We start from the raw sequence: 26,071 nt of genomic DNA on the forward strand, positions 1-26,071 counted from the left end.
CCCTGCTTATTTAAATTATATGCAGAGTACATCATGAGAAACGCTGGGCTGGATGAAGCACAAGCTGGAATCAAGATTGCCAGGAGAAATATCAATCACCTCAGATATGCAGATGACACCACCCTTATGGCAGAGAGTGAAGAGGAACTAAAGAGTCTCTTGATGAAAGTGAAGGAGGAGAATGAGAAGTTGGCTCAAAGCTCAACATTCAGAAAACTAAGATCATGGCATCTTGCCCCATCACTTCATGGGAAATAGATGAGGAAACAGTGGAAACAGTGTCAGACTTTATTTTTTTGGGCTCCAAAATCACTGCAGATGGTGATTGCAGCCATGAAATTAAAAAACACTCCTTGGAAGGAAAGTTATGACCAACCTAGACAGAATATTAAAAAGCAGAGACATTACTTTGACAACAAAGATCCGTCAAGTCAAGGCTATGGTTTTTCCAGTGGTCATGTATGGATGTGAGAGTTGGACTATCAAGAAAGCTGAGCGCAGAAAAATTGATGCTTTTGAACTGTGGTGTTGGAGAAGACTCTTGAGAGTCCCTTGGACTGCAAGGAGATCCAACCAGTCCATCCTAAAGGAGATCAGTCCTGGGTGTTCATTGGAAGGACTGATGCTGAAGCTGAAACTCCAGTACTTTGGCCACCTCATGCGAAGAGTTGACTCATTGGAAAAAGCCCTGATGGTGGGAAAGATTGAGGCCAGGAAGAGAAGGGGATGACAGAGGATGAGATGGCTGGATGGCATCACCGACTCGATTGGACATGAGTTTGAGTAACCCTCGGGCGTTGGTAACGGATAGGGAGGCATGGTGTACTGCGATTCATGGGGTTGCAAAGAGTCAGACAAGACTGAGCGACTGAACTGAACTGAACTGAACTGAAAGTGGAGTATAAGATTTTTTGGCTTTTCCTTTTTTTTTTTTTCCCCTTACCTTTGCTGTTGAGTTACCTTTATGTTGGAGTCATGATCTTAGAGCTAAGTGTTACTGAGTAGGTTGAAAAATGATTTGGGGGAAAAGTGAATTCAGAAAAGGACAACTTCAAATAAATTGCATTTATTTCACCTTCTACAAGTTAAGTTTGCTTCAGGTGTTTTACATTTTTGAATTGCCTTAAGCAACACCACAAACCAATTAATGTAGCTAGGTATTGTTATCCCCTTTTTATATATAAGGTCAAAGCGATTCAGCAACTATCCCAAATAAGCAGTGGAAGTAGGTTTCAAACTATTCAATTTCACTTACTTCTCTTTCCCTTCTAAACCACGAGCATTTTGAAAGCCACTGTCTTGTGTATTTACCACCCGCAATATCCATTTATTTATTGGTTTTGCTATTGCTAATCTCTTAATTTTATAATTAAAAGGAAAAGATTGTGTGATAGTAGTTTGTGGAGCTCAGTTTTCAAGTCTTCAAAACCAGTTTTCAAAAAATATCTTAATTAAGACAGACTGAAATAGCTTCATTTCAATATATAGTAATGTGTTTTTCAAATTAAAAAATCATCCCTTGAAGGAGTTGCTTTAGAGTTTTTAGATTTTTATGACATTGTAATTTTCATACCATAAATATTCTGTATATTTGTTTATATGCTGTGACTCTATGCTATTATGTTATGTAAGAATTTTTCTTCTCTGAGGAAAAAAAAGTTTCACTCCCTTATGGGTGATACTAATCTCACTGACAGTTCATGGTATAGATCAATGGGTGATCTAATCTCACTGAAAATTCATGGTATAGATCAACTGAAGTTCAGAGATAGGCAGCTATAGTCTAAAATGACGTGGTTCACAAAGGGTCACTTCTGGGACAGCAGCAAAGCATCACCTAGCAATTTGTTAGAAATGCAAATTCTCAGGCCTCATTCAGTCCTATAGAACTGGGGGTAAGCCCGTGCAGTGTTGTATCAGGTCTTCTAAGGTGATTCTGATGTACTGCAAAGATTGGAACCACCGCTCATGGTTGGAGTGCTGAGAGATGGGTCCATGGCTTCATCGTAACATTGAGCAAGTTACATTTTATCTCAGTTTTTTCATTTTGTTGTAGCCCAAATAATTCCTGGTTAGAAGCCTTACACATTCAACTTTCTCAACCTCACTTGTCAACTGAGAATCTACCTTTCTTCCATTGGGTAGGGAAAGAGTGAGACTAGACACACTCACAACCTCTCCTATGGGTTGTTTTTACATCTCCTGCAAAAGACTAGTCAACATACTGGTTAGGGTCACATTAACAAAGGCCTGGCCCCCAAAACAGTAAGTGGAAAAAGAAGTGAATAAATAAATCTTAACATTCTATCTTAATAGACATCCCATTAGGGGCACGAAAACAAAAACTGGGGTGTCCAATTTTATGGCAGAATAAATTAATGTGAGATACATGGAATAACTGGGAATTTGTCAAGAGGAACATGTTTGTTTCTCTTTCTTGAAATTTTCTTTTTTTTTTTCAAAAGTAAAAATAAATATTACTTGTTTCATGGTTCTACGGATTTTCTCTAATCTTTTCTCTTTCCTATCATTCTAATCAGTTACTTCCAGAGACTTGCTCACCCACTTTATGGACTTTTTGCTAGTTTAGATATATGCAGCCTGGTAATAATCAGAATTTATTTTCATAAAAGGGATGATTAAAAAGAGAACTTAACCTACAGAAATAAAAGCATAAGGAGACCGTGCTATTCTAGTGAGAAACCTCACACACCGCCAGCCATAGGGCATGCACTACCTAAAACCTCAGAAACAGCTTGTGATGTCATGATCTGGACTTCCCGGATGGTGCTAGTGGTAAAGAACCCACCTGCCAGTTCAGGAGACAAGAGACACAGGTTCAATCTCCTGGTCTGGAAGATCTCCTGGTGGAGGGCATGGCAACCCACTCCAGTATTCTTGCCTAGAGAATCCCGTGGACAGAGGAACCTGGAGAGCAAAAGTCCGTAGGGTAGCACAGAGTCGAACATGACTGAAGCGACTTAGCATGCATGCACACTCTCCATGATCTATAATATTTCACATGACAACTTCAATCCAAGACTTCCTGTGTCAGTGATTTACAGAATGTTAACAGCTGATAACTGAATCTCAGCTTTGGTGAAAGAAAAAAACTTCATGTTGATTTAAACATTATAAGCTTTAGCATGAATAATTGACTTAAAAATCAAAGATTAAATCAAGAAGAAACATTTTCAGGTTTTTCTCTGTTCTGTTTCATTTTAGATGGAGCTTGCTAGAGAAGAAAAATGTGAATTTTTGCCTTTCTTGTCTCCACGGAAGGTTATAGTAAAAGGTGGGAGAATTGTTGCTGTGCAATTTATTCGGACAGAGCAAGATGAAACTGGAAAATGGAATGAAGATGAAGATCAGATAGTCTGTCTGAAAGCCGATGTGGTCATCAGTGCCTTTGGCTCAGTTCTGAGTGATCCTAAAGGTAGAGTGCTTGGGAGCTGAAATGTGTTATGCAATTGTCTGTTATTTTACTGCCGTAATGGTTTCCAGCTTTCAGGGAATTGTTTTTCACTTGAAGATTCATTTCCTTCTTCTAGTATGGAATGCCAGAAATCTTGATTTGCAAGACTTAGAAATGGTATTTAATACTTATACAGAATTATTTTTAAAGTACTGGGAATCGAAGACAACATTAATCTCTCTTTAAGCTTATAGTCAAAATACATATCCTACTTTGTAACAATGTTTGCCTTGTTTCCTCTGTAAAAATCAGCTTTTTCTTCAACTAGACCTAGGGTAAGAAAATGTGACAGAGAACTTGTAATAGCCAATCTTCAGTGATTCAAGCAAATTAAGATCTAATGAATAGTCAAAAATAGAATTCATGTTTACTATTATTTGCATACCAAATTATCACTAGAAATATCAAAATTGTCAAATTAGGAAATTTGAACTTCTGTCATTTCATCTAAATGGCCTAAATGGACATGCTAAGAACAAAATGCTTTGAACAAGATATGAGGAAAAGAAATATATAACATTCCAACTGAATAATAAGTCAATCAACTAAGACTATTTTGTGTTGTTTGCCTTGCACACAGTGTTTTTGTGGGCCACTTTACATAAAGGCTTAGGTTCCTCCGTACCCTTCACTTTGCAAATCTTTTACCTTTTACTGCACACCGTCAAAATGACATCTATTTCATTAACTAAAAGGAAAATAAAGAAAGATGTTTCTCTAATTTCAAGATTTATTAGGAAAAACAGTAAGTAAAATTTCTGAACCTGATGATTCCTATAGCTTCCTACTATATCCGTGCTAAAATTACATTTTGGGTCTGAAACAGAAAAAGATAATGCTTGCAAATGTGCATTTTTATCCAATAGATAAGTAAAACGTTTAACCACTCATCAGGATATTTTATCTGCAGGACATCAAACATCTTGGTATTTGGAAACATCCAGATGTTTAATGTCATCAAGATAAATGTTTTCAAATAGTTGGATGATGGCCTGAATTTGTCACTTTTCATCTAGACATTTATGTGATATGCAGACATAGTCACAGTGCGCTTTGTTATTCATTGATGAGTTCAGGAAGGAAAAAGAGAGCAACGTATAAACTGTATTCTGTTATCTAAAAAAAGATCATAATATTCTTACTGCTCTGTATATGACTGAAGACTGAGTAAAAATTTGAATCACTTAACTTGCAATTCTGTTGATTTTTTGTCTATCAAAAAACAATTTATCTTACCATTTAAATTTATGTTCCACAACTGACAACTCTAATATTAAGAAAAATATATCTTTTCCCTAGCAAACTCAAGTAGATGTGACTCAGAAAATCATAGAATACAGCTTTCCAAAGCTTATGTTGGTATGTGTGTGAAGAGTGAAAGATTTAACTTAATATTTAAAATATTGAGTAGAAGAAAAGAAAATCAGATTTACTTGTGTTTATTGGACTAAATCATTTAAAAATTTGTGAATTTTGTTCCAAAATTTACTTATGTATGTTTCATCCAGTACTCTATATGTTTCACCCCATATACATTAGAGAAATCAAGGAAAAATGATTAAACCTTCCCTTTCCCTTTTTTCCCCCCTCCTCCTGACTTGAAAAACAAACTGCTTGAGAAAATTTTCCTCAAATAAAACTACTTGCTTTACGAGGACCTTCAACGTTGACATTAATGAAAGCTACTTTCTAGTTAGAGGGGAGCTGGAAGAGCTGCAATGTTAAATAGCATTCACATCTCTACTGCTTTCTAAATATATTCAATACTGTTTTTTGAATGGAATACATTAAAAAAATGGTAGGGAGAAATATAATTTGTGAAAAGTTGATCAGGAAGATCCTACCCAAGTGGTATTTAAAATCTTGAAACAACAATTTCAAAGAAAACTTTCATGTGCACGTGTTATCAGATATCGTGAAAATCAGATTGTAGGAAGCAAGTTGTCAGTTTGGGTAAGAAGAGAAGCTGTTCATGTCTCTTCTGCCCTGAATCTTTTCCCATCTCAATACTCCTGTGATATGATTTATGTGTGATACTTTTGTGATTATTGCATATGTGGTATTATATATTTCAATATGTTTACTTATAACCTCTTTCTTAAATCATCAATTTGCTTTCCTACCCTTCTTCTTCACTCCTTCCCAGGCTCACTTTGTACAGACTCCAGTGAACTGCACACAAAACTCGACGTAATCTTTTCACTCCTTATTCTATTTTCTGCATTTAACAGTGTTAAATATTTCTTTCTGTTTGAAAAACTCTCTTCTGCGTCACTTAACCTTTCTGAGCCTCAGCTTCTTCCTCTGTAACAAAACATGGATAATAATACATACTCTTTCTACCTCTCAGGACAGTTGTCAGAATTAAAATGAAGTAATGTGAAAGTGCTTTGGAATTGAAACTGTAACACTTTATTATTGTTTATGACACTCCATTATCTTGCTTTTTCTTTTAACTGTTCCTTTTCCATTGTCACTGACTGTTTCCTTCCTCTAAAAAGTTCAGACTTTGCCCATTTTCTTTTTTCTTAATATATTTATTTCTTCACTGAACTCATTTATTCATTTATCCATCCATACATTAATTCCTGTTAAGAATATTTAACAGACAACTTCTATGTGGCAAGTGGTAGCCAGACTTACAATAAGCACTATTGCACTTCTGTATAAAATGACTCTGAAATCTCTTTCTCTACTCTTCATTTCTCAGCAGATATTTCATCCTCTGTTTATGCTCATGCATGTAACAAGCATTTAGTGAGTTTCTAGTGAATGCCAGGTACCAAAATGTATTCTGGAGAGTACAAAGATGAATGAGATATTTCTTGAACTTAAAAACTTCACAGACTGGGGCTGGAGGCAGACCTTCAAACAAAAAGTTTGTTTTATCAAGTTTAGAATACATTTAGAGAGATAAGCACAAAATAAGGATCTCATCATCAGGTTGCCCTAAGACTGATTTCCTCTCAAGTTTGCTATTATTGGAAATGGTACAATAGTTCTCTTCTCACTAAAGTTCAAAAAGGATATCCCAGATTCAGATATCTAATTCCAATTTTGCTTTTTATTAAAGTCACCAGTGTTACCCTGTACAAGAAGATGAAACTCCTACTGACTGGCTGAGAACTTCAGCAAATGATTTTCTGTACTACGTGCCTAGCTTTACTTTCCAGTATTCCCCATTGAACTGGTCCTCCTAGTTTCTAGTATAGGGTGGATTCCATAGTGGTTAATTTGGAAAATACTTGGTGAATGTATTATGTAAATATATGCTGAAGAATTAAAGGAATGAAATAAATGACAGTACAGTGATAATTTATACTCTCCACATTATCTGATTACAATAATATTTTAAGTGAAAATAGTGAAATGAAATTGTAGTGTCTCAATTATATCAATAATAGTTGTTTGTAAAGGTAAACTAAATTGGGAAATTCGAAGAAAATTATTTATCTAATTTTTTCTTATGTACTACATTATTTTGTAAGTCCCTTAATTTATGTGTTACACAATGGAGAATATAAAATAGCTTTAGTATTAAGCACCAAGTGTATCTCTAATACTTATTTCATGTCATAAAAATAGTAACTGCCTCAATAGCCTATAGAAAAGAAAAATGTGTCAAATTTATAAAACAAATTTGTATAATATCCTTAGATTACAGTTGCTAATTATTTCATTCTTCCCAAGGCTTATCACAATTATAAGTAATCATCATTATTTTACTTAATTCTGTTTTATTTCTCTCTCTCTCTTTTTTTTTTTTTTTTGGATTGTAGCAGTGAGTAGAAACTAAGAACAAAAGACTACATATTCCACATCCTTATGCGTGGAATTTATGTGTGCTTATTATAAGCACAATTTAATTGAATCCTTCATTAACTACTGTTACAAATTCTAAAGGTAGTATATTGTCCAATTTCTAATTTGATTGGGATGATAAATTCTTAGCCTTATTTAATATCTTTCCTATGAAAAACTCAAGGTGGTTCCACCTTTTCAAAATTCTCATCCATTCCCTCTAAGAATGTAAGATCCCAAATCACATTTAGTTTGGATTTTAGTATTCAAGTCTGATTTTAAAAGCTCTCAGTAAATTAAGCACGGGCTGCCTCTAACTGGCATTTCTACTCCACAAATATTGCCCTTCACTGGAAATTTTAAAACATGTATTTATTTATTGTAAGAGCATATGTTTCATGATATAAGAAGTCTTTTCTTCTGTTAAACACCAACATCAGTGTTTATGGAGTTGAATTTTCCCTCTTTTTGTTAGGACAATGTCAAGTTTAAGATACTTTTATCCTTATTTTATTCCCTTTTCTTTCTGCTTGGAACCAAACTACCAGTTACGAAAAAAAATGTTATGAAAAATCTCTATTGTTAGTTTGGAATTGATAAGGAGAATCTGTTACCATTTTTTCTGACCGCACAGTTTCATTTTTTCAGGGGAGGTGGTAACATACGTCCTTGTTTGCACATTCCTGGGAGGTGTAGATGATACAGTTTCGTCTGCTTTCCCACAGCTGAAGGAGGGCGCTTTCAGCTCCGCCATGGCCTCGGTGTCTCTTTCACATGCTGCGCCAAGTCGTCCTCTCATTCCTTTGCAATGTCTACTTTGAAAAGACCCATGTGCTTTGATGTTTCAGAACCTGTAATAATTTATCTTCTAGTTAGATTGTAAACCCCCAAGGGACAGAGGATGTATCTTTACAGTACGTTGTAGTCCCAATAATAGCCATGATAGATACTTAGTTTATATTTGTGCATTTGATTTGACTTGATTCTTATTAAGATTTTAATTTCTTTATTTGTTGTTGTTGCTCAGTCTCTTGTGACTCTTTGTTATGTCCAACTCTTTGCGATCCCATGGGCTGCCACACGCCAAGCTCCTCTGTCCTTCACTGTCTCTGAGAGTTTGCTCCATTTCATGTCCATTGAGTCGGTGATGCTATCTAACCACTTCATTCTCTGCCAGGCTCTTCTTTTGCCTTCAATGTTTCCCAGGCTCAGAGTCTTTTCCAGTTTTATTATACCTAGTTGTTATATTTTTCCTGCTATGGGGCTTATTTGATTTATTTTTCTTAGAAAACATAAATGTTAGAAAAGTAATTCTGTTTTTTCTTTGCTATTGATTTTTCCCTTGTCTTGGCATAAATTGTTGAACTCTTTATAATCCAATAAATATGACACTAATTAGAGTCCGTCTGGTGTAGCAGCTTAGAGCAGGGGCTCTGGAGCCAGGCTGCCCAGCTGGAAATCTGGCTCCCTTAGCCTCTTTGTACTTCATGATCTTGATCTTTTAAGAAGGAAAATTATAGTATCTACCTTCTAGCGTTATTTTAAGAATAAATAAATTAATAATATATGTAAGGCACTTAGATATATGTCTAGCACGTAGTGAACATCTCTTACGTTGTAGATGTTACTATCCTTGTGTAACAAAATCGCACTTTAATAATTAAATTGATTTATAGTTGAGTTATGACGGTATGAATCTTATCTAGGAATAAAAGCCTTGAGAATTAGGACTTCATCTGGGGCCTTGCAGGCTCTGTCCACATGTCTCTGTAAATGAGTAAAACAGAAGCTCTTACAAATTATGAATTTTTAAATGAGAAAATGTTTTCTTTATTTCATTATTTTTACTTTACAGAAAAAAAGTACACAGTTTTGTAACTGTATCATATGTTTTCAAAATGTTTTATGATCAATTCTGATGATTTTTATACCATTGAGAGGAATTTTTTTCAACTACTTTTAGTACTTAGAAATCTGTATTTTGGGTTTTCCATAAAGCAAATAAATGTTTAAAGAGCAGAGGATATGTTTAATATCTTTGTTTTCTCCTCTTGAACAAGGTAAAGTCTGGGCCAAATTTTTGTTTTGTATGATTGCTCATTTTTATGTGAAAAAGGAAAGAGAGAAGCACTGTTGATGTTGCTAAATTGGAGCCTTTAAGTACTCAAAAATTATGGGATTAGATAACTAAGGTGAAAAACCTTTGTTTTCGGAAGAAGGATGAATGGCGGCAGTGATACCCACTCAGGAAAACGCCGCCCAGCCTGCTCAGGCTAGCAAGTGCCGAGGTGACTGAGCTCTGCAGGCGTATCTCCGGGCGTAGCATGAGTGTGTGGTGCTTCTAGGGAAGGAGTTTGTGCACTTCACCCAGAGGCTACGTTTTCTTCCGGCTCATCTCACTAGAGACAACGAGGAAACACAACGCCCAGCGCTTTCTGAACCTTTACTACCCCCCTCAGAAAACAGCTGCCTTCATAGCATTAATAGCAATTAGTTCCATAAGGAAGTGTTATTTTTGGGGGGGTAGGGTGGGGGGAGGGGCTGGCAGGATGGTGGGGAGGCTATAAAATGACTTACCAGCTCCTCTTATTAGAAGGCCCTCAGTGTTTTCCAAAACCTCGTGGAGTAAATAAAAGATTCTGCCAGTACTAGCTTCAAGTGTAGTTTGAATCAGTTGCTGTCACCCTGAAAAAAGGAGCAGCCCATAGGTTAATTTGCCTTATTCTGGCCTAAGCCAGAGCTTGAAAAGGCTAGGTATGTAAGGAATTAGTGTGCATGAATCCATGACGATGCAGATATTCAGGAATTTTTCAAAAGGGCCCGTTTTTCCTCCGTTATTTTAGGTATTGGGAAAAACTAGAAAAATATTTTAAATTGAGCAGTACATGGGTCAAGTGCCCAATAGTCATAGTTATCTGTGCTTGAGAAGACATGGCATCAGTATGTTTAATTTGCTTTTTTTCTTATTAAAATGTTATTTATATGCTACTTCGCTAATGGAAGTGGGAACACTAGGGCATTTTAATAACCTGCCCTTTTTAACAAGCATGTTTCATCTTTCAAACAATAAAACAGCTCCTTCAGAAGCCATGGATGGCATTTAGAAATTCAGCAAACTTTTCTTTGAATAATTGTCTACTTTTTGTGGCTTTTAACTTTCAGAATTCCTTTTCTGCCTTACCAAAAATAAAAAGGAGAGGGATGGAATGGAATATCAAGTTGAGAATGTGCCATAATTGATCAGATTTTCCCTATTGTATACATTTTTATAAACAGAAATGTTTACAATATAGTTTCAAAGTACAGATTAAGGAATACTGTACTTTAATGCTAGCTAGGAGAACTTTTTGATTGATGGCAGAAATGTTAGAGGAAGGGCCTCACTGATGATTAATATGACTAGGAATGGATAGATAAAATTGAAAAGTAGAGTAGCAGGCATAGTAGCACTGATGTTTTCCTTACTCACATTTCCAAATATTGTAGGAGGGACTTAACTGATTTTGTTTAGTGTCTAAGTCTTGTCTGACTCTTTTGCAACCCCACGGAGCTCCTCTGTCCATTGGATTTTCCAGGCAAGAATATTGGAGTGAGTTGCCCTTTCCTTTTTTAGGGGGGTCTTCTCAACCCAGAGATGGAACATATATCTGCATTGCAGGCAGATTCTTTACCACTGAACCACCAGGAAGACTGCTGGAAGGGACTTAAGAGATAATATACTGCAGACTCCTAATTTCACAAGTTTATTTGTTTAGCTAATAGTTTCTGATGGCCTGCTGTTCCAGACCCTGAGTGTGTTCTCAGGATAAAGTGGAGAACAGGTAGATGCAAACTTGGCATCCAGGAATGCAGTAAGACTCACATTCATAATAAATTGTGCTGGGAGAAGTTTAGAGTCCCCGGGGAAGCAGAGAGAGAACAATCTGAAGGTTCAGAGAAGCTTCCTAGAGGAAGTGGGTTGTAAATTGAAGGCTGAGTGATGTGTAGGAGTTTCCAGGTGGAATGGGGGTGGAAGGGAGAGAGCCAGGGGGAGATTATGCAACTTGCTCAACACCACATTGTTAGATTAAGTAGTCATTTTACAGTCATTTTTAAAAGCTATATTAAAAAAATAGCATGTCTTTAGAAAGTTATCATCCTACTTATTTCATGCATGTTCTTTCTCATCATTATAAATGAAGGTCTGAATTTTTCATTTTTATGTCCAAAATTTAACTTTTTATTTTATGATTTCTATTATTTATTCTCTCATTATTTTTCATTCAATGAATAACTTTTTAATACCCAAATATGTTATAGGGCCTATCCAGGCACTAAGAATACAAATATGAGTAAAAGGGAGTCTTTGCCTTTCAGGGACTCATATAGGCTAATGAGAGAAACAGGCATGTTAAATAATACATGTGCTGTAGCATAATGTAGCATAATGCTAATATGCAGTGATGTTTGGTCTGGGTTTTAGGGCTTGAGGAGGAGTTTCTCCTGCTCAAGCCTGAAAAGATGATGCCAAGATGATGCTGTGAATGTGCTGCACTCAATATGTCAGCAAACTTGGAAAACTCAGCAGTGGCCTCAGGACTGGAAAAGGTCAGTTTTCATTCCAATCGCAAAGAAAGACAACACCAAAGACTGTTCAAACTACCGCACAATTCCACCCATCTCACATGATAGCAAAGTAGTGCTCAAAATTCTCCAAGATAGGCTTCAGCATGAACCAAGAACTTGCAGCTGGATTTAGAAAAGACAGAAGAACCAGAGATCAAATTGCCAACATCTGTTAGATTATAGAAAAATCAAAAGAATTCCCGAAAAATTTCTACTTCTGCTTCATTGACTATTGACTTCTACTTCATTGAATGCTTCATTGACTATACTAAAGCCTTTGACTCTGTGAATCAAAACAAATGGTGAAAAATTCTTCAAGAGGTGGGAATACAGACCACATTGTCTGCCTCCTGAGAAACCTGTATGTGGTCAAGAAGCACAAATTAGAATCGGACATGGAACAACAGACTGGTTCCAAATAGAACAAGGAGTGTGTCAAGGCTGTATATTGTCATTCTGCTTATTTAACTTATATGTAGAGTACATGATGAGAAATGCTCGGCTGGATGAAGCACAAACTGGAGTCAAGATTGCTGGGAGAAATATCAATAACCTCAGATATGCAGATGACACCACCACTATGGCAGAAAGTGAGAGAGGAGAGTGAAAAAGTTGGCTTAAAGCTCAACATTAAAAAAACTAAGATCATGGCATTTGGTCCCATCACTTCATGGCAAATAGATGGGGAGACAATGAAAACAGTGACAGACTTTATTTTCTTGGGCTCCAAAATCACTGCACATAACTGCAGCCATGAAATTAAAAGATGCTTGCTCCTTGGAAGAAAAGCCATGACAAACCTAGACAGTGTATTAAAAAGTAGAGACATTACTTTGCCAACAAAGGTCCATATAATCAAAGCTATGATATTTCCAGTAGTCATGTATGAATGTGAGCTTTGGACCATAAAGAAGGCTGATCGTCCAAGAATTGATGCTTTTTGAACTGTGGTGCTAGAGAAGACTCTTGAGAGTCCCTTGGACAGCAAGGAGATCAAACCAGTCAATCTTAAAGGAAATAAACCCTGAATATTCATTGGAAGGATTGATGCTGAAGCTGATGCTCTAATACTTTGGCCACCTGATGCAAAGAGCTCACCTGATGCTGGGAAAGATTGAAGGCAGGAGGAGAAGGGGACAACAGAGGATGGCATCACCAACTCAGTGGACATGAGTTTGAGCAAACTCCAGGAAATGGTGAAGGACAGGATAGCCTGGTGTGCTTCAGTCCATGGGGGTGTGAAGAGTTGGACTCGACTTAGTGACTGAACAACAACAAGGATTTTCTCTGTTAGAGGGAATATCATATACAAGGTGCAAGCTGGTAAACAGCCTCAGGTGACCAGACAGTAGTGAGAAATTCTGTCTAGCTGGAGCACATGCTGCATGTTAAGATATGGTGGCAAGTGGATAGGGGTAAGATTGGAGGAAGTTTGTCTACAAATTTAGGTGAAATTAGCAGACTTACATGCTAAGCCAGGGATTGTGAATTTTGCCCTATACACACCCAACTGATAAATGAGGAGGCTTAAATATTGGAGAGATCTTTGTGCTAATGTGACAGTTCTGGTAGGTGCTGCATCTTCCTTCTCTCTGCTTGGGTTTGAACCATTTGTAATATTCTTCAAACAGTTGGGAAACCATGAAATCACCCTTAAGGTGCTTCATATCAGAAGGCAAACGTGCTTCCTGCTATTAGATGCCGGAAGTAGGTAAATTACTCAGCAGTCACAGGTGTGATCCAACAATGCAGGTTCCCTGTTGGGAAGCTGAAGCAGGAAGGTTCTTAGTATTAAGGCACCCTCAACTGGGCAGCTGTCAAGCTGTACTCTTGGCAAGGGTGTGCTGTTGTTCAGTCGCCCAGTCGCTCTTTGCGGCCCCATGGATTGGAGTGCCCCAGACCTCCCTGTTCCTCGCCATCTCCTGGAGTTTGCCCAAGTTCATGTTCGTTGCATTGGTGATGCCACACATGCCTAATTTCTTCTTTCATATCTGCTAATTATAATTACGAATTGCAGCTTTTTAAAGAGAAGTAAGATACAGAGTGACACCACGAGTATTATACCAATATTTGTTTCCCCGCATGAAAGGAAGCATCAGGAGTATGAAATAAACATGCTTCTCCAAGGTGGCAGTGATAGTGATAAAGATGGCCTGGGATTAAGACAGAATAGTATTGATGAAACCATTTAAAAGACTGTCAGTTTGCATGGTTACTGCTTAAGGCTTAAGTTAAGTTAAAGGACATAGCACTATTGAAGAACATTCAGAATCCAGATGTACTTTTTACACAGACATTAATGATTTGGTCATCTGTATGATAAAGAAGTGGAATATGGAGACTCTAGCATGGGATCTGATTAGATGTAATCAGATATGTCCATATAATGCCTGAAGAGCTCATGAATGCAGCAGGTAGAACAAATAGATCTAAGGGAAATGGTGATGTGTTTCATTTGGATTTGCTAATCCATTCAAAAGCCGGAAATAGGACTAGAACTAAGAAGTTTCAGGTTGAAAAGAGACATAATTATTATATATCATTTGTCTTTTCACTGTCATAAACTAGTGTCTAGAATAGTGGTTATTCTTTGGTTGAATTAATGAATAAAGACTATTATAACTTATAGTTTAGATGACAGTTTCTTAAAAGTATGAATAAAGAGGACATGTGGCATTTCTTCTGGAAATCAAGAAGAATCTATCATATTATGAACAGGGAAAAAATCAGCCTTTCTTATGCTGATCTTTAGGTGGTAAATATTTTAGGAGGACATGGGCATCAAGACAGTTTTAGTCTGTGATGCTGCACCACCCCCAGTTTTACTAATGCATGTAGTTCCTGATGCTACCTTTCCATTATATAATGCCTGAGAAATAAAACATTGACATATCCTTTGTATTGTTGGCCAAGTGATGAGAATGAATCCTTTTTTAGTCTTCCTGTCCGTTGTCTTGCTTTTAACCCTATTTTAGATAGGTAGCATTCTCAGAAAACCAATAGTAAAACTGTACATGTTTTCTTAAAAATTGCCCTAATAATCAGATTTTTTTTTCTGACTGAAAAAATTATTGTCTTTTTATTATAGACTATACTGTGCAGAGTGAGGATAAAGTGGTAGAATTTAAAGCGAGTACTGGCATTTCTGCAGAATTACCATCCAAAATAATGGAATCTTTGCACAGTTTTTCTTTGGAATTATTTTAAAAGGGTGGAGGTGATGAGGAAGGAGGTCAAACTGATAACAGTGTTGAAAGTGATTTGGAATCAACATCACATCACTTACAACTGCCTTAGACATCCATTTGAAGCATAACATGATATTTCTGTAATTATTTTACTTCTCTCTAATAACTGCATAGGAATAGGTTTGTTTCCCCAGTGAATAGCTCTGTTCAAAGCCTTCCCTTATCTTTATTTTCCAGGTTTCACTAGTGGTTGATATCATATGCATTCTTACAGGGAGACAGTGGATAAATCAGTGCTTTTCCATCAAATCAAAGATTACATACAAGAAGTCGAGCAGTGGCATGTAACAAGTTTTGCTGGGAAAAGGAGGTAGAAAATGGAAAAATAACATAATTGTTTCAGAGAACAGAAATCTTCAAATGTAGGAAAATGGTATTCAGCATATAGTGACTGTAATACATGTCGAGAGCTTTATTGACATAGCCTATTATATTTGTCTTTTAAATACTAGTTAGCTTATGGTACACTAAAAGTTTATTCTGAAGCCTGATATTCTTCTGAAGTATTAAATTATAGTAAGCTGTTATAATGTAAAATCAAGATACAAAATTTAGTCAAATTACAAATTTAGTAATGATGTAGATTTTATACTAATGCTCTTAGTAATATATATTTAATATTACAGATTAGTGTTAATTACTTTGCATTTGTATTATTGGCTGAAAGCACAAAGTAAAAATAATGATATACCTCTTTTAGACAGATACATTAGATAATGACCTACATGCTTGTAAGTTGTAATTTTATGAGTTAGAAAATTACATTGAATCATATTTAATATGTGCTAAGTTGCTTCAATCATGTCCGACTCTTTGCAGCCCAGTGGACTGCAGCCAGCCTGGCTCCTCTGTCCATGGGTTTCTCCAGGGAAGAATACAGGAGTTGGAGTGGGCAGGAATACTGGAGTGGGTTCCAGGTGATCTTCCTGACCCAGGGATTGAACTCGTGTCTCCTGTGTCTCCTAAAATGCAGACAGATTCTTTACCAAAGAGCTTCAGGGGAAGCATATTTAATATACAGCTCCCAAATAGGGAAGCTACCTAATGCAAATGTAATATGCCCATATGATTTATTCAGTTCAGTTCAGTCACTCAGTCGTGTCTGACTCTTTGCAACCCCATGAATCGAGCATGCCAGGCCTCCCTGTCAATCACAAGTTCCTGGAGTTTACTCAAATACATGTCCATTGGTCGGTGATGCCATCCAGCCATCTCATCCTCTGTTGTCCCCTTCTCCTCCTGCCTGCAATCCCTCCCAGCATCATGGTCTTTTCCAATGAGTCAACTCTTCACATGAGGTGGCCAAAGTACTGGAGTTTCGGTTTCAGCATCAGTCCTTCCAATGAACACCCAGGACTGATCTCCTTTAGGATGGACTGGTTGGATCTCCTTGCAGTCCAAGGGACTCTCAAGAGTCTTCTCCAACACCACAGTTCAGAAGCATCAATTTTTCGGTGCTCAGCTTTCTTGACAGTCCAACTCTCACATCCATACATGACCACTGGAAAAACCATAATCTTGACTAGACAGACCTTTGTTGTCAAAGTAATGTCTCTGCTTTTTAATATGCTATCTAGGTTGGTCATAATTTTCCTTCCAAGGAGTAAGCGTCTTTTAATTTCATGGCTGCAGTCACCATCTGCAGTGATTTTGGAGCCAAAAAAAATAAAGTCTAACACTGTTTCCACTGTTTCCTCATCTATTTCCCATGAGGTGATGGGACCAGATGCCATGATCGTAGTTTTCTGAATGTTGAGCTTTAAGCCAACGTTTTCACTCTCCTCTTTCATTTTCATCAAGAGGCTTTTTAGTTCCTCTTCACTTTCTGCCATAAGGGTGGTGTCATCTGCATATCTGAGATTATTGATATTTCTCCCAGCAATCTTGATTCCAGCTTGTGCTTCATCCAGCCCAGCATTTCTCATGATGTACTCTGCATATAATTTAAATAAGCAGGGTGACAATATATAGCCTTGACGTACTCCTTTTCCTATTTGGAACCAGTCTGTTGTTCCATGTCCAGTTCTAACTGTTGCTTCCTGACCTGCATACAGGTTTCTCAAGAGGCAGGTCAGGTGGTCTGGTATTCCCATCTCTTTCAGAATTTTCCACAGTTTATTGTGATCCACACAGTCAAAGGCTTTGGCATAGTCAATAAAGCAGAAATAGATGTTTTTCTGGAGCTGTCTTGCTTTTTTGATGATCCAGCGGATGTTGGCAATTTGATCTCTGTTTCCTCTGCCTTTTCTAAAACCAGCTTGAACATCTGGAAGTTCATGGTTCACATATTGCTGAAGCCTGACTTGGAGAATTTTGAGCATTACTTTACTAGCGTGTGAGATGAGTGCAATTGTGCTGTAGTTTGAGCATTCTTTGGGATTGGAATGAAAACTGACCTTTTCCGGTCCTGTTGCCACTGCTGAGTTCTCCAAATTTGCTGGCATATTGAGTGCAGCACTTTCACAGCATCACCTTTTAGGATTTGAAAGAGCTCAACTGGAATTCCATCACCTCCACTAGCTTTGTTTGTGGTGATGCTTCCTAAGGCCCGCTTGACTTCACATTCCAGGATGTCTGGCTCTAGATGAGTGATCACACCATCGTGATTATCTGGGTCATGAAGATCTTTTTTGTACATTTCTTCTGTGTATTCTTGCCATCTCTTCTTAATATCTTCTCCTTCTGTTAGGTCCATACCATTTCTGTCTTTTATTGAACCCATCTTTGCATAAAATGTTCCCTTGGTATCTCTAATTTTCTTGAAGAGATCTCTAGTCTTTGCCATTCTTTTGTTTTCCTCTATTTCTTTGCATTGATTGCTGAGGAAGGCTTTCTTATCTCTCCTTGCTATTCTTTGGTACTCTGCATTCAAATGGGAATCTCTTTCCTTTTCTCCTTTGCTTTTGGTTTCTCTTCTTTTCACAGCTATTTGTAAGGCTTCCTCAGACAACTGTTTTGCCTTTTTGCATTTCTTTTCCATGGGGATGGTCTTGATCCCTGTCTCCTGTACAATGTCAAGAACATCCATCCAGAGTTCATCAGACACTCTGTCTATCAGATCTAGTCCCTTAAATCTATCTCACTTCCACTGTATAGTCATAAGGGATTTGATTTAGGTCATACCTGAGTGGTCTAATGGTTTTCCCTACTTTCTTCAATTTAAGTCTGAATTTGGCAATAAGGAGTTCATGATCTGAGCCACAGTCAGCTCACAGTCTTGTTTTTGCTGACTGTATAGAGCTTCTCCATCTTTGGCTGCAAACAATATAATCAATCTGATTTCGGTGTTGACCATTTGGTGATGTCCATGTGTAGAGTCTTCTCTTGTGTTGTTGGAAGAGGTTGTTTGCTATGACCAGTGTGTTCTCTTGGCAAAACTCTATTAGCCTTTGCCCTGCTTCATTTTGTACTCCAAGGCCAAATTTGCCTGTTATTCCAGGTGTTTCTTGACTTCCTACTTTTGCATTCCAGTCCCCTATAATGAAAAGGACATCTTTTTTGGGTGCTAGTTCTAGAAGGTCTTGTAGGTCTTCATAGAAATGTTCAACTTCAGCTTCTTCAGCATCACTGGTTGGGGCATATGCTTAGATTACCGTAGTATTGAATGGTTTGCCTTGGAAATGAACAGAGATCATTCTGTCATTTCTGAGATTGCATCCAAGTTTCCATTCTAACCATTCTTATAATATTTTGCAATTATGAAGCTCTTTAAAATGTTTTCAAGGGACTTTCAATTACACAACCACTTTTTCCATACAAGTGCATGAAAGAGTACCAAGCATATTATATTCAGCGAACATCCAGTGATTTTCCACGACCTCTGTAAAGCATAGTGACTAGTCACTTGGTTTAATTTGGTCCAGTGTTTTCCCTGTATTTGAACACTGTTACCAAATGAGCTACTAGATCATCAGTATCATTGCATTACTCTCATGCTTTAGAATCTAAAGTTATTCTCCCCTGATGGTGGGATTGAAACCAAATGCTTCTATTTAATGCTGACACCCTTCTAATCTGCCCTCCTACATACTTCTGGGACTCTATTTCCTATACTTTCATTCTAGGTTTATTAGATTCTGTGTTAAGTTCTCCCGAATTTACAAAAAATGAATACATTGACCCTGTCTACAGGAGCTTGCAGTCTAAAAGAACATAAAAATACCATTAGGTAGACTCAAGGAGAAATAGATACACTGTTAGCATAACACACAGGATGGAGAGAAGACTTCCAGCTGTAATCATCAAAGAAAGTTTTACAGAGGCAGGGGTATTTGTAATAGAGATGGGAACTGGGTTGGGATCAAGAGACTAGCGCCAGGGGAAAGCACATTTTGTCAGTGTGAACAGGGTGCGTAATAGAAGGGGTAATTCCTTTGATGAGATCATAAGGCACCCAACAAGAAATAGTAAAGGTGGAGAAGTATATTATTGCTAATTCACAAAATGTTTTAGTGTAAGACTAAAGTACTTGAATTTTATTCTAAAGTTAGTGGGTACCTGAAATCTAAAGGGCCGTGTCGATGAAATATGTTCCCCTCACCACAGAGTAAAACATATAATTAATCTGCTCCTGGTCTTCTCCTGTTTTAATCTATATACGCTTTATATATTCTAATTATGTTGACAGTAGGACTGCAGGATAATTTATTCATATTTTAATCCAAAGCACCCAGCAGTCTCAAGGGATCATTGAATGAATGGATAAATGGATGAATGAAGAGATGGATAAACATTGGGGTGAATAGAATGAAATGATTGCTTTATTCTAACTGCCCCTACAGAAAATTCAAAGTAAAGACAAGAACGTTTGAAAGTAATGTTTATGTAAAGTGTCACATGAAGACAAGCAGTCCTTCTTCTGTTGAGGCAGTGGTTAGATGCTGGACACTGTCACTTGCATAGAAACTAGTAACCTTCTCATTGGTCAACCTGCATTTACTCTTTCTTCCTTATAATCCTATCAGAATCAGCTTTATAAACAGAAATTACATCATTTCATCCCCTTGTTCCAAACCCTCCAGTGGTTTCCTACTTTATTTAGAATGAAATACATAAAACAAATCAATTCTATTTTGTTCTACTTTATTTAGAATAAAATCCTTCCCAGCTTCTGAAGCCCTCCTTGATCTGCCTCTCGGCCTCCTTTCTTCTTGCTTGCTTCCTTCTACCCACATGAAGTCTCCCTTCAGCTCTCCAAATGCATGAACTTCAGCTCATTCTAACTCCTCTGTCATGGTTCCCTCTGCCTGGAATGATCTGCCTCAAGGACCTCACATGCTATCCCTGTCTCATCCTTTATGTATTAGCTCAGATGTCATCTCATCAAAGAATAGTCTGTGCCCCTCCATCCCCACTGTGATCTGCAGCACCTCTTATACTTCTCAGCCGCCTCACCACATAACACTCTCGTTCACGTCATTCTCTTTATAGCCATTTTCACTATCATTTGGTTCACTTACTTATTTACTTTGATTTTATCTTCTGCCAACTGAAATGTGCGTCATACAAGGACAGGTCCCTTATCTGTGCTTTACTACAGGGCCTACAGTTGGATTTACTACACAGTAGACAATAAATAAATATTTGCTAATAGAATGAATGAATGAATGCAAGCTACTGCCTTAATTTTTTTCCCTATGCAATCATTATTAAACTCCCAAAAGAATATCCTGTATGCACTGCCTTGCTGTCTTTGCCAGATCTTTTCTCCTTAACCCCTTTTATTCTGCCTTTTGCCTTCATCATTTATCTATAAATGTCCCTTTTTACTGCTCATTGACCTCCAGATCCCCAAATCGAGTTATCTACCTTACATTTCTCTTGTATTTGACATTTCTTAAAATTACCACTTCTTATCTCGTGTGGCAAAGAAATACCTTGATCTTCATGAAACTCTGATGATTCCTCTTCTGGCTTTAGCCCAGGTAGTGATTGCTGCCACTTTAAAAATAAATGATTCATTCTATTTTTACCCAGACTTGTGCTCTTTCTCTAAGAACTTCTTCCATCCTATGACTATATCTAATCTTAAGTTGTACGGCCCTCTCCTAAGGTTTAGGTGTTTATCTCCAAATGCCCATAAAGAACTCCAGGTATTCCCACTTAGAACAGCGATAGTGGCTTGTAGTTAGGTTCAAATTGTGAGATAGTAATCTGTGTAACTTAGCTAAGTCTTGGTTTCCTCAACTATAAAATTAAAGTAATACCTCTTCTGTGAAAATACAAAGAGATAACATGAGTTGACTTGTCCAGAACCAGCTACATGTTCATGGGGGCACTCAATAATTGTCATTATTATCATCATAAATTCTATTTAATATATAGCCTTTGTCTTTACCAAAGATATTTATTGACTACATAGTAATATAATCAGTACTCTGTATAAAACCTATATTTTTGACTTTTGCATTTACCTACGTGCTAAAATTGTTTAAAATAAATTCTATTGTATGTTTTAAATTTGCACTGAAATCTGCCTGCAGCCGATTGACAAGGAAAAAAAGTCATAAGATGGATATCAAAAAATAACATTAATGAGCTGCTAAAGCTAAAATTACAGGAACTTATGAAATTGGTTAAACATAAAAACCATTAAACTGTTTACTGAAGCTTCACAGATATACTGCAGCTAATGAGCATTTCTGCTATTTAAATAAGCCCAAATTGAACACACATTACATGGATACATAATTAGTCATGGCAGTCAAACACACATAGACTTACTTTTAAAGCTCTATTTAGGGAATCTTTTCCATTTGATTTATTTTGTTAATTAAAATATTTTTCAGTATTCACTTATATTTTAATAATATTGTTTTCACAAGTAGTATAATTTACTTCTGGCTTTCTGTTTGTTTTTATTTATGCTTTAAATGCAGCAAATGAGGATTTTATATTAAACATTTTTTAACCCCTTTCTGTAATTATTTTTAACACTTGATGGTATCATTCAACATTTTAAAAAGTTCTTTCACTGAGAAGTTATATAAAATATTTCAGTAGCCTTTCCACTTTTTTTCACTGTCTCCTAATTATCAAGAGGTATTAAGCACCCAAATGTGCATAGAATTATGATGATTATAGTCCAAATCAGATTAAAGGATGGTCTATTCCTTCAAGGAGTTTGTAGTCTTAAGTAGATGGTATCATTGAATATAAATAAGCAAATCAAAGGGCAGCGTTTGGGAATCCAACAGAGAATTTGAAAACAATCCCCATATATTTTCTTCAAGGACACTGAGCTCCTTGAGAGATCTCTTCCAGAGAAAATGAAATCAAATCTTCAAGGAGTTTAGTGTTTTAAATAGACGGAATTATTGCAGAGAAATAAGCAAATCAAGGTGAAGTGCTTAGGCAATTTTAATTCTGAATTGATTAGTTGGTCAGTTTAGGAAATGAGAAGGAGACTCCCTGGAGAATACAAGTAAAACAAAAGGAGTTGCTACAGGCTATTATTGACATCTATCTTTTGTATTTAACTTGGGGAGCCTAAGCTTGTCCTGGGCAAGGAGGGAAAGAAAATTAAATCTGTACTTTTACATTGTCTGAGTTCTACAAGCATATCGAAATGAACTTTTTTTTTTAACACAGCTGCGGATAATTCAAATAGTTAAATCAATCAAAAGGTATTAGCCAAGTGCCTATTCTACTCGTCAGCGTAATGTCACATAGAGACTTTCTTTGTTGCTGTTTATTTGCTAAGTCATGTCCAACTCTTTGAGACCCCCCCAAACTGTAACCTGCCAGGCTCCTCTGTACATGGGATTTTCCAGGCAAGAATACTGTAGTGGGTTGCCATTTCCTTCTGCAGAGGATCTTCCGACCCAGAGATCGAACACATATCTCCTGCTTAGCAGGCAGATTCTTTACCACTGGGCCACTTGAGAAGCCCAGAGACTTTCTTTAGAAGCTTTATTTTTAAAGGGAAATATTTGGGCTTCTTCTCTACAATGAACTGACTCTCAAATTGTGGAAATGAGACCTACAAGAAAAATAACCGCTGTCTCCTCAACTCCAGTCTGCTTCATTTTCGTTATTCCCGTTGTTCCCAGCGTGGGCTTCCCTGGTGGCTCAGACGGTAAAGCGTCTGTCTGTAATGCTGGAGACCCAGGTTCGATCCCTGGGTTGGGAAGATCCCCTGGAGAAGGAAATGGCAGCCCACTCCAGTACTCTTGCCTGGAAAATCCCATGGACAGAAGAGCCTGGTAGGCTACAGTCCGTGGGGTCGCAAAGAGTCGGACACAACTGAGCGACTTGACTTTACTATTGTTCCCAGTAGAGAGACTGTTTTTGGCCTATCCCTGGCTTTTTCTTGCCCTCACACTAAGGGTCAGTGGCAAGGAGAGCTTGGAAGTGAGAAATAACTGGTTTCATAGGAGCTTGTGTTGGACAGGGAAGCCTGGCATGCTGCAGTCCATGGGGTCACAAAGAGTCGGACACGATTGAGCGACTAAACTGATCTACTGACTTTGCCATCTCGTAGCTGTATTTAGGATGCTATCAATAATACCTAACTTAAAGAATTGTGTTGTGGTCTAAATGAGATTACTGTATGGAAATATCCAGAATCATGTCTACCGTACACAAGGGATCAATAAATGCTAATTGCTTTTCTTAACGTTCTTCATTAGGTGAAGATGATGTGAATGAGATATAGGAACTAAGAGAGAGTTTCCTTCGGTTGAGTTGTTAGAATATGGTAATTGGCCACATGATGAGATGATGGTACAGAAAAGGTTGAAAAAATACACCAAAATTAAGATCCATTTCCAGGTTTTTGTTTTTTAGGAAAGGAGAATAGAAAACAGCAACGGTAAGGGTTAAAGTGTGATCTTGGAGGCACAGGGAAAAGCAGAAAGTGTGGTGTCATTGAAGCCTAGATAAGGGACTTTTATGAGGAGGAAGTGGTTATCTGTTGAGAGCTCCTGAGAAGTCTAGGAAGGCAGTGCCATGCTTAGGTTGAGAAAGTTGAGGCACTGAACTGCCTTTCCATGATCTTGTGCCTAAGGCCCTTCTTAAATCTTACTATTTGGGTGCCTCGCCCCACCTCACCCTAGTCCTGGTCCTGAACCGGGGCGATCATTGGAAGAGTCGCTGGATGTGGCCCTCTCAATCTTCATAGGGAAGAGAGTTTCAGTGAAGCTTTGGTCGTCACAATGAGTAGGAGACATGAAAAACCAAGCTTACTAATAATTACTTGTAACATGTGAAAGGTCCAGAGGAAGCTGTTGAACTGGGTTTTAGATGTGATGATTTAGGAGGGACAGTAGAACATCCATGTTGGAATCTCTAACAGGCAGATGGGAGTGTCAGAATAAAAAAGTGGAAGGTAGCATTTGAGGTCACTTCCAGAGAGATGAAGTTTAAAGGCACAAGATGACTATAATTTCTGACCCACTGACGATGCAGCAGACGATGTTTGAGAGCTGGAAAGAGGAGGAGGATGAGATGAGGCAGAGCTAGATGGAGCCCATGGACAGTTTTAAAAGAGTGAGAGCCCAGATAGAGTGGCATTCTGCAAATCAGAGGAGATCAAAATTAACTTGATTCAGCTAATGGGTGCTATAGAAAGGCAAAAGCAAGGAGGACTGAGGTCGTGGAACTTGGTGACAATAGACACCATATTTTCATAAGAGGGATAAACTGAAAGGAATAATTGGGTGGTGAAAAAGGTAGGAAGTCAGTGTAAATTAAGAAATTAGATAGAAGATGTGAGAATTACAGTGAGAAGAGAACCAGGTTAAAACCAGTTATTCAACCTACAGCTTCCCTGATAGCTCAGTTGGTAAAGAATCCACCTGCAATGCAGGAGACCCTGGTTCTATTCCTAGGTCGGAAAGATCCACTGGAGAAGGGATAGGCTACCCATTCCAGTATTCTTGGGCTTCCCTTGTGGCTCAGCTGGTAAAGAATCCGCTTGCAATGCGGAAACCTGGGTTCGATCCCTGGGTTGGAAAGATCCCCTGGAGAAGGGAAAAGCTACTCATGCCAGTATCCTGGCCTGGAGAAATTCGTGGACTGTGTGGTTCATGGGGTCGCAAAGAGTCGGACACTGCTGAGCAGCTTTCACTTTCATTCAACACAGGAGGTGAAAGAGGAGAATAAGAGAAAGATGATATTATAGAAAGAACCAGAGTTACTTGAGGTCCAGGAGGGGCAGGAAAGTACAGTATCAAGGTTGACTTTTGAAGGGTTTACAGAAAGAAGTTGATGAATCTTCATTGTTCTCTCCGTTGTATTTGGAAATGGACTGCATATTGATTCGAATACTTAGAGGAAGAGGGAGATGTGAGGACAGAGCTCATGCCTTCAGGACTTGATATTCTTAGGCATTCTGTGGTTCTGTCCCCTCCTCACCCCAGGTTATTCTATTTAAACAGCTCTGATATCCTGGCCGTGTAATTAGAATTTATTTGCTCTTGCTGATATTTTGTTTTCAGCTCTAATTTACTGAGATTATTGCCTCAGCTTGTCTTTTTGTTTCATTGTGCTTTGGTCCTATTGGCTAATAGGTTATGTAAAATTGAGCAACAAGCACATAGATGAATTCATCTGTTTTCAAGATATCATTTTCTTATAAATGTTGGAATTTTTTTTATTCCCCCCATTGTTTTATAGTCAAATTCTCTGAAGAATACTAATAATCCTTCTTCATTATAATTTCTGTTGTATTGTTTTATTGTTTATGGAGAATTAATTTATATTTATGTACTAAAATATAACATCCTTGACATCTTTTTATACATACTGAGAAATATACTTGTCATATGCTCGTGGGTTTCTCTTCTACATATATGACAGCACAGCTACATCAGTTTAATTGACCTTGGCAATCTGCATCTGCTAGCGATGTGTCCCTCAGGGAGGGTTTCTGCAATTTTAAGCTGTGGCTTATTGAAGAACTTGTGTGTCACAATACAATTAAGTCTATATAAAAAAATCA

At 37.5% G+C, this 26,071-nt stretch overlaps 1 protein-coding gene and 1 non-coding gene across 3 annotated transcripts in view; both read left to right on the forward strand.

Annotated features, from left to right (window-relative positions):
* The window catches only part of DPYD (dihydropyrimidine dehydrogenase), an 880,709-nt gene that overhangs the window by 379,108 nt on the left and 475,530 nt on the right, over positions 1–26,071 (forward strand). For both annotated transcript variants that reach the window (XM_043876118.1, XM_043876119.1), the window contains exon 11: positions 3,226–3,436. In XM_043876118.1, the coding sequence (XP_043732053.1) occupies positions 3,226–3,436 (211 nt within the window). The remainder of the gene's footprint in view (positions 1–3,225; positions 3,437–26,071) is intronic.
* TRNAY-GUA lies at positions 23,189–23,260 on the forward strand. Its single transcript has one exon. It is a non-coding gene; the product is annotated as a tRNA-Tyr (tRNA).

The sequence above is a fragment of the Cervus elaphus genome, chromosome 20 (assembly GCF_910594005.1).
Source record: "Cervus elaphus chromosome 20, mCerEla1.1, whole genome shotgun sequence".
NCBI classification, from domain to species: Eukaryota; Metazoa; Chordata; class Mammalia; order Artiodactyla; family Cervidae; genus Cervus; species Cervus elaphus.